The sequence below is a fragment of the Nothoprocta perdicaria genome, unplaced genomic scaffold (genome assembly GCF_003342845.1).
Source record: "Nothoprocta perdicaria isolate Ctin4 unplaced genomic scaffold, notPer1 scaffold_106, whole genome shotgun sequence".
In the NCBI taxonomy this organism is placed as follows: domain Eukaryota; kingdom Metazoa; phylum Chordata; class Aves; order Tinamiformes; family Tinamidae; genus Nothoprocta; species Nothoprocta perdicaria.
In genome coordinates, this window is record NW_020454161.1 from 826,964 (window position 1) to 837,873 (window position 10,910).

Sequence of the window (10,910 nt, forward strand, 5' to 3'; positions counted from 1 at the left end):
AGTCCCCTGATGAGCTTTGTAGCTTTGCACTGGACTCTCCAGGAGTTCCCTACCCCTTTTGTACTGAGGAGACCAGAACTAGACACAGGACTCCAGGTGCGACCTCACCATGACCGATACCTACATATTTGAATATATTGCATGAGGGAACGTATCTTGTTCCCCTTTGGAGAAGGTGAGGCAGAAGTGAGGTAGTTGAGATTATAAATACTGTGGGATCATGCAGTGCAGTAAACTAGGTCAAAGCAAGGTGGTCGTGGCTCGTGTGTCTCCTCATTCTTCTTTCTAGTGCTGTGGATTCTGATAGCCTTCCTGCCTTGGCCACAGTGCTGCACAAATGTTGAGAACCAGTTCTGCTCATACCTGACTAGTAACCCTGCTGGAACTGTTTTTGCAATGTCTTTGCCAGGGGCAAAGAAGTTTTGGGGCATGATGAGGCGGCACCTGGGCTGCCTTTGTGTAGAGCTGGTTGATCTTGCGTAGCGTCCTAGCTCAGTCAGTGTGAAAATGTTTCCTGCATAAGTTGGCTATGGGAGCTGGGAAGCTGCTTCTCAGGTAATGAGTCAAGAGCTGGTTCTGCATGGAGCTGGGCCCAGAGTTTGTGCACTGTACGAGTGCTCTCCCCTCTGGCAGCAAGCAACAGGGATTCTTTGGGGTTCTGGGGTTAGCTGCACTGACTTCAAGAGATCATCACTTGAGAAGTGTAAGAATTTTAGATCTACGAGGCTATAGCAAAGCAATGKGTGTAGCTGAGCTAGAAATATAACAGTACTGAATGTATTTATACATACCACTACTCTGCAGTTCAGTCCTGGGTGCACAAGACAGGGGCCGTTCCCACCCTTTCCTTGAGGACCTCTGAGTTYCCCCAGGTCTCAAGTAGCAGGCGCCCGGCGCAGCGGCTGCACTCACCCCTTGCRGGACAATCCTCAAGTCAGGATTCCCTAACAACTGTTACACAGTCCAGCCACTGCTCTCGCCTCTTTGGGCCGCCTGTACCATACACTATACTTTAGTTTCTCCTCGCCAAGCATCCCTGCAGACAGGTGGGTCCTCGGGCCCGCAGGCCYGCTGACTGTGGCTCCGACTGCACGCAGGCTTGCGTGGCCACCAGGCCTTTGCCCCCAGCGAGAGCAGGGCTGGCGCGCGGCTGCACGAGCCCTGTGGGCAGGGGCAGGTGCCGGCTGTCCAGAGCAGCCCTGGAGCAGCCCTCTCCGTGGGGATGGGCCCTCCAGGCCGGCAGGGCCGCTGCTCTGGGGTGCTCAGTCGTTGGGTCCACGTTGGGGCCTGCGGCATCCCCAGTGTGAGGCAGCTCCGGCCGGGACATGCCTGGGCCCCGCACGGCCAAGAGTCCCGTGCTCGCCCCTGTGGAGCCTGTCAGAGCAGGAGGGAAAGGAAACACTGCTTGCTAAGGTTAGCTGCTTCCTAGCTAGCTGCTTTGTTTTCCCTGGATGCTTTGTGAAAGAGTTTCCTCCAAAAGAAATGATTTTTTCCTGCCTGCCTAGCTGGCTGTTACAACTATGTAACTTTCTGCTCTCCCTTTCTGTAAATTAGTAACTGATAATTATTTTGCAGAAAGGTACTCTGGACCAAGCTTTCAAGTTTTAATTTCATACATATTAATAGTTTTTTTTTTTTTTCAGTGGATATGTTAAATAAAAACTTCAGGAGTTAATTCCTCATTAAAAAGTCCTGACACGTTAAGCTTGAGTGCCCCGTCCCACTGGCTGGTGTCTCGCCGTCGCTGCATCATTTAGCAGCCCTTGTCACAAGCTGAAACGTTGTTAAATCAGTGCACTGAAAAACCCYAAACTGACAGTGTCAGTGAATATCATGAAGAAGGCTGAACTGATCAATGCACAAACAATATAGTTAATAGTATTAAAATACATCTGGCCAGTGGCTCTGAACACCGATGGTAATTTTCCCTCTCTTTGGCTCTGAAAAAAACCTTTAATATTGGGTTCATTTTAAGACTGCAGGCTTAGCTGGACTCATTATAGGCTAAAGCTGCTAATAAGAAATAGGAAAGATGAAYAAAACATTCAGAAAAGAGTGCATGAATTAAGGTCTCTTTCTTTGAGGGATTTTAGTAATATAAGAAAAGATAAAAAAGGTAGCTGCTCCTTTAAAAGAAAAATCGAATTTTCATTAAGCATTTTTTCTCACATTGAAACCTCTTAAAGCTAAAACTTATTCTCACGTCCTGGTAAAGGCAGTGAGATGTACTACCCACTATCTTGTCAGAATAWCATTAGCATTTAATACCAGGCTTTGAAAATACAGTTCTTTATCAAAGAAAACGACGTCATGAAAGTCTCAGAGTGATAGTGAGAAAAACTGATGACATTTGATCAGAGTTATCATGGAATAATTGAATTTTATTCTCTTCCTTTAAGATTTCTGAAACCCTTGTGAAAATGGAGCTTTGTGTTTTCAGGGGCTTCATCCTTTGATTGGGACATTGACATTGAATGGGAAAAAAGTGTTATTCCTGACTCAGCACCATGGTGACATTGTGAAATATCCAAGCAACAGTACTCCAATACATGAACTTTATTAATTCCTTTTACAAAATGTGGTGTTTAAAAGTAGCACTGAGATTCAATTCACAGSATATCTTACATGGATCTTTGTGCATGTGCATTTTATATAGTTAGCAAAAGTTAAAGCAAATCCTAGGTTTCAGTGAAACGATCTTTCAGGGATGAAATTTATGCTACCATACATTAGAAAAGTTTTTGTTGTTATTTTCAATGTATTAACATGCATTTTTTTTACTCTGTCCCTCTTTCAGCAATATGCCCCCCTGCTTGCTGTCTTCAGCACTCAAGGCCAGTCGGAGCTGATCCTGCTCCAGAAGGTTCAGGAGTACTGCTATGACAACATCCACTTCATGAAAGCCTTTCAGAAGATAGTGGTGCTCTTTTATAAAGGTAATGCTAGATATCYAGTGCTGTGTGCTGTCCACAAACGTTGTACCTGGCATTAACTTGCACGTGTTTTGCAAAGTTATTAAGCAGGTATTAGTGTTTATTGCACACAGGGCTAAGCTCTTGGTCTGCCAGGCCAGTTGATTAGCAAGGGATTCCTTGCAGGAAGAGCTGTCCTGGCAAATGATTCTCCTGTGGCAGTTACTGTGCCACTCACTCACCTCTGGTATCAGAGGAAACAGAAGTTTTCTGTCTGGATTTTGCATAGGGGAAGGGCTCTGGATATGGAAAGGCTACTGAGCTCTGAAGTGCCTTGCAGAGGTGCTTCATGTGCCACCAGGGAGAGTCAAAACAAGCCCGCCCTTTTTCTGTCAGGAGCCCTTTCTTTTCCTTGTAGTCAGGAAGCAGGATCCCACCAACATCCACTCTCTGCTCAAGCACAGTTTAGCCCTAGTATAAAAGCAGGACTAGGAAGATTTGCCTGTAAGTCTCTGATGTTCTGTGGCGGTGGGAGAAGAATTTAGAGAGCATTAAAAGTGTAAACCTTCTTTGATCATGGTTTTCTTGTTATTCTCCTCAGGCAGAATGAAGCTTTTTCCTTCTTAAAAGATGTTGKTTTTTTTTCTTGTTGAAGTGGATTGTAGTTTTTGCTTTGCCCTTACTGAAAGAAAGAGCAGGCCCCTTTTTCTTCCCCTTCCCCTTTTCTTTTTTTCTTGTGGGTTTCCTGCAGATGCAGTAATTTGAGGGATTTCATTTATGTTGTGAAGCTGACTTCTTAGCAGGTCTATTCAGATGGGGTTGTCATAGAGACTAATAGTCTTGCACTGTGTGTGATGGGTGGGTGCYGGGCGGTTTGTTCTGACATTCCTGCTATAAATAGTTGAAGAAGAAAAAGCAGCAGGAGCAGAAACCCAGTATCATCCTTGCTCACATAGTTGCGCCCCGGGACACTTCCAAGGCAAACAGGTTCGGATTGCTGGAGCCGCTACCCGGCCTCAGAAGGCAGAGCTGCACGAATCCGCTGGATTTATTTCCATCCTCGTKGGGTCAATATGGGGCCTCAATGATTAAATGAAAAAGATGATAATCTTGCTATCTGTCTGACCTCAAATTCTAAAATGTGTAAAGCTTGTTAATGACTGAGGAAAAACTTGAAACTGTGACGTGCAGTGAGAACTTCTTTTAAATTTCGCTTTGGGCAGTGTAATGACTGTGCATTCAAAACATACGTGTATTCAAACCATAACCTACAGTTAAAACAGAAATAATTTTGTATGGGATTCTCCACAAAAGTTTTGAGAAGTCATTACTGCATTAGCTTGCAAGGGCAACATTGTCATTCTAAAGTGTTTTGGTGTTTTTTTTTTTTTTCTTTTAATCACTAAAGTGTACATTAAACTTCAGCAGCTGCTCCAAAAGCCCAGCCCCCATCTCTTCCGCTTGCACTACCTGCCCTCGTTACGGCTCTGAGGATATCCTTGTGGGAAGAGTTGTTGGGAAGGATGAGGGATTTTACCCTCAGCTCCCTCGGGGCTCCCTTGGGCAGGGAGAGGCTGTGGATGCACCCACTTCCCTGCGTGGTTGTGCAGCTGCCACCCGCTCTGTCCTCCTTTCCAGAGCCGGGATCCGCCCCGTTGGCAGGAGGTGCCAGAGCCTGCTCGGGATTGCAGCCCTCCCAAGCGCAGCATCCCAAGCGTCGGCTCCGCTCACCTGCAGCAGCCCTGGAGTCCAACGCAGTCCGTGGCCAGGGAAATGCTACTGGATTAGCCAGGAAGGACTTTGGCAGCACCAGCCCTCCTGCTTTCCTGCATAACGTTATGGGGCTTTGGCCTCTCCAGAGTCGTAGGAAAGATACCAGCCTCAAGTGGGGATCAAGCCCCATCCGAGGTGTCTGCTTCATGTCCGTGCTYGTGGGCCCTCCCTTCCCCTGCTCTGCGGTGCGCACGTAGCACTAGAAGCACGCAGTGCTTGTGGATGCTTAAGCAATGAAACTAATAAAGCGCAGGAGCCACTACTGTGGCTATTGTAACAGTCCAAGAGAGCTCCCTTAAAAGCTGTTCCTGGCCCCAGCGATGGTGGGAACAGAAGCCCCTCTTCCCTGTCTGCCACATTTCAGAGCTGAGCTCGGCAGCCTTTGGGGAGGTTTCAGAGCACCCCATGGAYTGTCTCTAGTGTCAGTAAAGGCATTTGGAGGTGCTAGGGGTGCGCAGACACTGCTGCAGCTTAGCACAAGTGTGCACGGGGACATTATATTGCTTATTACTCATCATGCAGGAGTATTTTCTGAGCGTGAAAAGAGTCACCGTGATGATGGGCATCAAGTGCCCCCTGTGCTTTGAATTCGGTTGTGGGACTGATCTCACATGGGTGTATGCAGCCACTTSCATTGAAGACCTCCCTATTTCCTTCTTAAAATAATCCTTGGRTTACTTTTTATTTGATATATTTGTAATGTGTGGTAGTGCACCAGTCTTCGATACTCTTTGACACTGCTGGAGCTATACTTCTTCATTAAAAAATAAGTTACTGCCAACTTCATGTTGGCCATCCACTCTTAATTTTCTTATCCTACAATTATCTTTATGGCATTTTCCTGAGTGACATCTGCGGAGCTGCCAGCTCCTTGCTGGCTGCAGATGAGCTGTAGGGTATTGGTTTGGTTTTGGTGGTTCCAGGTTGCCCTGCGTCTCTTAGTTGCACACAGTGTGCAATGTGTGTACAAACGATGCTGGTTAGCCTGGGGCTACAGGCTCTGTGCCATAATCACCCACCACGTCTCCTTTCTGCTTGTTTGTGTCCCGCATGGAGATTCCTGGTGTGAAATTTTGGCACTACTGAAGTTAAGAGCCACTTCTTTCATGAGACTCAGAATTGCTCAACCATTCTTCATCCTTCCACGCTATACCTTCTGTGCCATTACATTAGACTGCAGGTCAACATTTGTGAAATGCTGAAAGAAGCAGCAGAACCCTGATTTGCTCCAGCATAATTTGGCCTCAGAGAAACTCCTCTGCGGTTGTCTTGTGCAAGCAGAAGCTGCAGATGTCTCCTCAAAGGAAGACACTGTGAACCCTGCCCTGCGTGAAGCCAGTCTTGGAGCTCCGCTTGACAGGCRGGTTTTGTTTCCTTTTGAKGGAGCACAACCACCCCTAAGCTTCYGCTGCTCAGTCTCCCTCCCTCAGTGCAGCACACAAGCCTCTAGCTGCACCACGAGGATGCGGCCGCCCCAGTGACGTGGGGGGCAGCCCCCAGGCCGTGCCCCCAGCAGAGCTCTGGGCGTTGTGCCCATCGGTGACCACGGTTGGGGCCAGCGGGTCCCTCTACCGCGGCCAGCTCCGCCTCAGGAGCGTCCGTGGAGCGAGGGCTGTGGAGCCGAGCCCGGAGCCAGGGCAGCGGGAGAGGGGCTGCTCGGGCCTCGCTCCGAGCRGCGGCTCCCTTGGGAGCCCCGGGACCCGCCGGGGACGGTGCCGGTGCCGCCCTGGGCGGTGAGCTGCAGCCCGTGCARGAAAAGCGGCTCTCGGGCTGGCAGTGCCGCGAGCGCCTGCCCGCCTGCAGCCCTCGGCCTTGGAGCGTGTCCGGGATTGAGTTTAATGAGAGAGAGCTGTGTATGTAAAATGAATCRTTCCCTCCCATCCCGTGCAGTGTTCCCATTGCCTCAGAGCAACCTAGGGGGGTGATTAACTACCCCCTGTCCTGCTTGATTGCTTAATTGAGCACCTCTGTGCTGACAGGAGRCTCCCATCTCCTATGAGCACAGGAGGCACGAATGTGTTGCAGATAATGCTGCTCAGAAGTGAGAGGAGAGGTGTGCTTGTCCTCTCCGTAGCTGAATGTATTTTTGTTTTTTCACTGCTGGTGTAGGAGGCTTATTGCTATGAAGATAAATGCYGGCAAATTTCTCATCTGTTTAACATGAACATGGTTTAATTTTCCAGGCACATAGTGGGGTTGCAAGCTTCCTACCAGTTTTAGTTGTATGGGGTTTTTTTCCCCTGATTTGATATTCTGGATTTAGACCATGTAGAGCTGCTGTAATGCTGGCCCAAAATCTGGGCTCTCCTTCTGCAACAGACCTATTGTGCCTGTAGGCTGCAAATCCAGGCCCCGGGCCTGAATCCCTCCTGCTTCCAGATGGAGGAGACTGGCTTTTGCAGTAGCCTAAATACGCAGCAGTGTCACTGCATTGCAGTTTGTGCTCGTTCTTCCCCGTGACAACTTTGCACTTTTACATTTCCACAGCACCCAGCATCTAGCTGGGGATCGGGTCTCCTCATTTTTTTCTGAAAACTCATCTGATTTTTTTGCTTTTCCCTAAAGACACCTAAGTGTGGCATAGCTTAAGTAATTCTGGGATGCAGTAGTGTGGACTTTCAGGATTTTGTAGGGACTTTTTTTCTGCAGTGCAGCTTTTTAGCTGCAGGGATTAAATTCGGATTTCATGACAGTCCACGTGAAATACTTTTGAAGCCTGCTAAGTGAAAATCATGATATGTTAAATGCTGAAACGGCTGTGAGATGTTAAGGATTGGCAGCCAGTATTTAAGGCAGAAGGTTTGAAAGCTCTTTCTTTGTTTCAGTGTTTCTGTTTGTTTGCAAGTTCAGTGTTGTGGGTAGTGATTTCACAGAGTTGAGGTTCTGSGTGGCCCCTGCACCCTTCTCTAAGCAGAACCTACCTGTGCTGCAAGAAACACGTGGGCAGTGCAGCCCTCTTTTCTCAGTTCCCCACTTGCTGCAAACTGCAGCAGGTTTTATTTTGAAAACAGTATCTGAGACACAAGGTAACTTCCAGGCACCTTTTCACTAAATTCCAAATTCCAGGGGGGAACTTTGTGTCTTCAGGCCCTATGGGATGCCTTGGGAGAGCCGTGGTTCCGTTCCCGCCATCCCAGGTAGCTGCCAGGGCTCGGCAGCAGCAGGTGCCCTCGCTCCCCTCCATGCCACCTGCCCTCCTGCCCTTCCCTGCCGCCTCTCCTGTGCCCTTGGAGCTGAAGGGGGTGGTGGCCCTTGAGGGCAGGCGCCCTGGGGGGGTGGTGCCAGGGGCTTCCGGGAGGCAGTGCCGCTTGATGTAAATCCGTTGGTTTCTGCAGTGCAAGAGAAGGTTATTTAATTTCCACTCTTTTTCTTATTTGATGTTATTGAATGGGATGTAGGAAGCTGGTTTCAGCCTTTTTATAGAACAAAAGAAGTTTTAATTCTCACCTTCTGAGTTACGTAACTGCCAAAATGCCGTGGTGGATTCTGGATTTTGTCTGCAACCATCAGTATCTGAGCTGCACGGCTTGGCTGGGGCGCAGAAGCTCTGTTCCCGAGGCTAGAGCTCTGCTGCTAGACCTCATTTTGCATCCGTTGGAAATATTGAGMATCCCCACTGTTCTTAGGATGGCTTTTTCCGCTTCTTGCTTACTCTTACATTTCCCAACAGTAACTTTGTTCTTGATATTGAACAGAAAAATGTCACTGCAGTATCTGTCAGTTCCCTGAGGATGGCCTTAATACTTATTAGCTGAAACCAATGTAAATCCTTTAGGGAGAAAAGATGCCCAAAATAATCCCTATTTGTCTCTATCCTAACRGTTTAATCAGGAAGTTTCAGACTGCGGCTTTCACTTCAGTTTTCTAGAACTGTGCACAGTTCTGTGGTTCAAAAGCAAGAAACAGCACAGTATTTTTTACTGTGGCACCTTCAAACATGTGCACATTGATTTGTAGCCTTATACATGGTTTACTTAGATAAATAGCAAATTATCCTTCACGGAAGTTGGATATTAGAAGCTTTATTTTAAGCTTAACACATCAGACATTTGTTGCATCCTGAATATATATCAGATATTCTGTAGTGGGAGCCTAATATTCTTGATACAAATCTTGTTCTACAGTGATCTTTATTGTATTTTATGCTGCTTTTAAAAAGTAGATGCTGCCTTTCTTTCCCTTCTGTTRAAAATCTTCTAACCTATTGTAAGAAAAATACTGACTTTCCAAAAACCCTGTGTATTTCAGCTGATGTTCTGAGTGAAGAAGCTATCCTGAAGTGGTATAAAGAAGCGCACGTTGCTAAAGGCAAAAGTGTGTTTCTTGACCAGATGAAGAAATTTGTGGAGTGGCTGCAAAACGCTGAGGAAGGTACGGATTCATTTAAACAACGAAATCACAGAGTGGTTGAGATTGGAAGGGACCTCTAGAGATCATCTAKTCCAACCTTCCTGCTCCAGTAGGGACACTTGGAGCATGCAGCACAGGGCGGCATCCAGGCGGGTTTGGAAGACCTCCAGAGAAGGAGACTCCCCAACCTCCTGGGCAGCCTGTGCCAGCGCTCTGTCACCCTCACAGTGGCGAGCCCTGCTGTGCCTGGGCCGCCTCGCTGCCGCCCCGGGACGGGGGGAACGCGGGTGGTAGCACCAGCTGCCCCCAGTTTCCCTGGCCACGTGCGGCTCCCTGCRCCGCTCTCAGGTGCTCTCAGCACGTGACGAGGCCAAGATGCTCAGGCCGCAGTCGCTGCTGCAAAACACGCCACTGGGCAGGGGAATTAGGTTATTGTCAAGAAATGAAAATGTGGAACGTGTTTGCTCTGCAAATGCTTGTTTGGAAAAAGTGGTCTAATGTTCACTGACAAGAAGCCCATTCCTTTCAGGTGAGTGGAAGGACAGAGATGCAATATAATGCAAAGTAGCTTGAAGTGACAAAGCCACTTATGTTAAAGTGCTTTTGCTCCCTTTTCTTTCATCTTATTCTATATGAACCGCAAGAAATTTTTGTTAGAGCAGATTTCATGCCTACTGTAGAGAAAAGCCACAGCTTTTGAGATGGGCTGAATGATGATGATTACTGTCTGCAGAGCAAGCAGTTAAGAAGGTACCACTTCTTTAGTGAGTTGCATACAGCCTATTCATGGAGACTAGAATAACAAGCAAATAATGCTGGTTTCTCATTAAAGGAAGCTCAGATGCACCTTGGTTGATCCTGCAGGTTAGGACCAGAATAATTTATAGTGATCTGGGTTCATTCTAGTAACAGATCTCCACAATGGAGTGTAACGGAGCAGCTCTCAGGTTTCTGATGCTGTAGGCTTCTTTCTGGCCTATTCTGTTTAATCTGTCAACCTTCCCTAGGAGGTGCTAGGTGTGAAGCAAACTTCMATTTGAGTTTTGAAAGGATGTCTCTTTGCTATTTTATGGGATTACCCAGGCCACTGTCCTTGTGCAACCTCTCTGATGTGTTTCACTTTTCTTTTCTAGAGTCGGAGTCCGAAGGGGAAGAGAACTAAGACGGTCCTACAAAGCACAGTCTCAGTCTAGGTTAATGCCAAACGCGCTTGGGAATGCCGTACTGTTCAAGCAAAGAGGCTTTACTTCAGTGTCATACAGAAACTATAGGCTAGGCTTTTCTTTTGTTTAGAAGAATAAAGGTTTTTAATGGAGCCCTGAGGCATTAGATTCTTTACTTGGGACTCTACCTCTGGCTCACTGTACACTAACTTAGGCAAAGACATTCATTAAGGAGCCATATAGGAAAGATGAAATGAAATACTTATGGACTCCTTTTTATTAACGGTCTTTTTCAGGTACTATGGTATATGAACACTCCAATTTCTGTTTATAGAACTGTTTGGTCCGTGTTTGTAGCTCAATATTGGCTTGTGTATGTGATTTGACACCACCACAWTTTTTTGAATAAATGGCTTTTATATCTTAGTTTCGTAGTGCTAGTGTGTWTGTCTTGTAAATTCTTAGTGGCAAATTTATAATTCTTAAAGTAAAAATTGTTCAAGAACGTCACTAGACTTTTTATTTTCCTACTTCATACATTCACAAATCAACATCCTTGGGTAACTGGATCACCATCTAATCTTTATTACCTTGCTTTTGGTGTCATTTGAGGCAGATTATTTGATTTACTAACTCAAAGAAAAATGCAGAAGAACAAGTCTGCAGACATCCAGTTTTGCATGTGCAAAATTTATGCCAGTGATAACTGAAT

The 10,910-nt window shown here is 46.8% G+C and overlaps 1 protein-coding gene across 1 annotated transcript in view; it reads left to right on the plus strand.

Moving 5' to 3' along the window:
* The window catches only part of BZW2 (basic leucine zipper and W2 domains 2), a 48,059-nt gene extending 37,438 nt beyond the window's left edge, over nucleotides 1-10,621 (plus strand). The window contains exons 10-12 of the mRNA XM_026044935.1: nucleotides 2,798-2,936; nucleotides 8,934-9,056; nucleotides 10,169-10,621. Of these exons, the coding sequence (XP_025900720.1) occupies nucleotides 2,798-2,936; nucleotides 8,934-9,056; nucleotides 10,169-10,197 (291 nt within the window). The 3' untranslated portion in view covers nucleotides 10,198-10,621. The remainder of the gene's footprint in view (nucleotides 1-2,797; nucleotides 2,937-8,933; nucleotides 9,057-10,168) is intronic.
* Nucleotides 10,622-10,910: the final 289 nt, after the last annotated feature.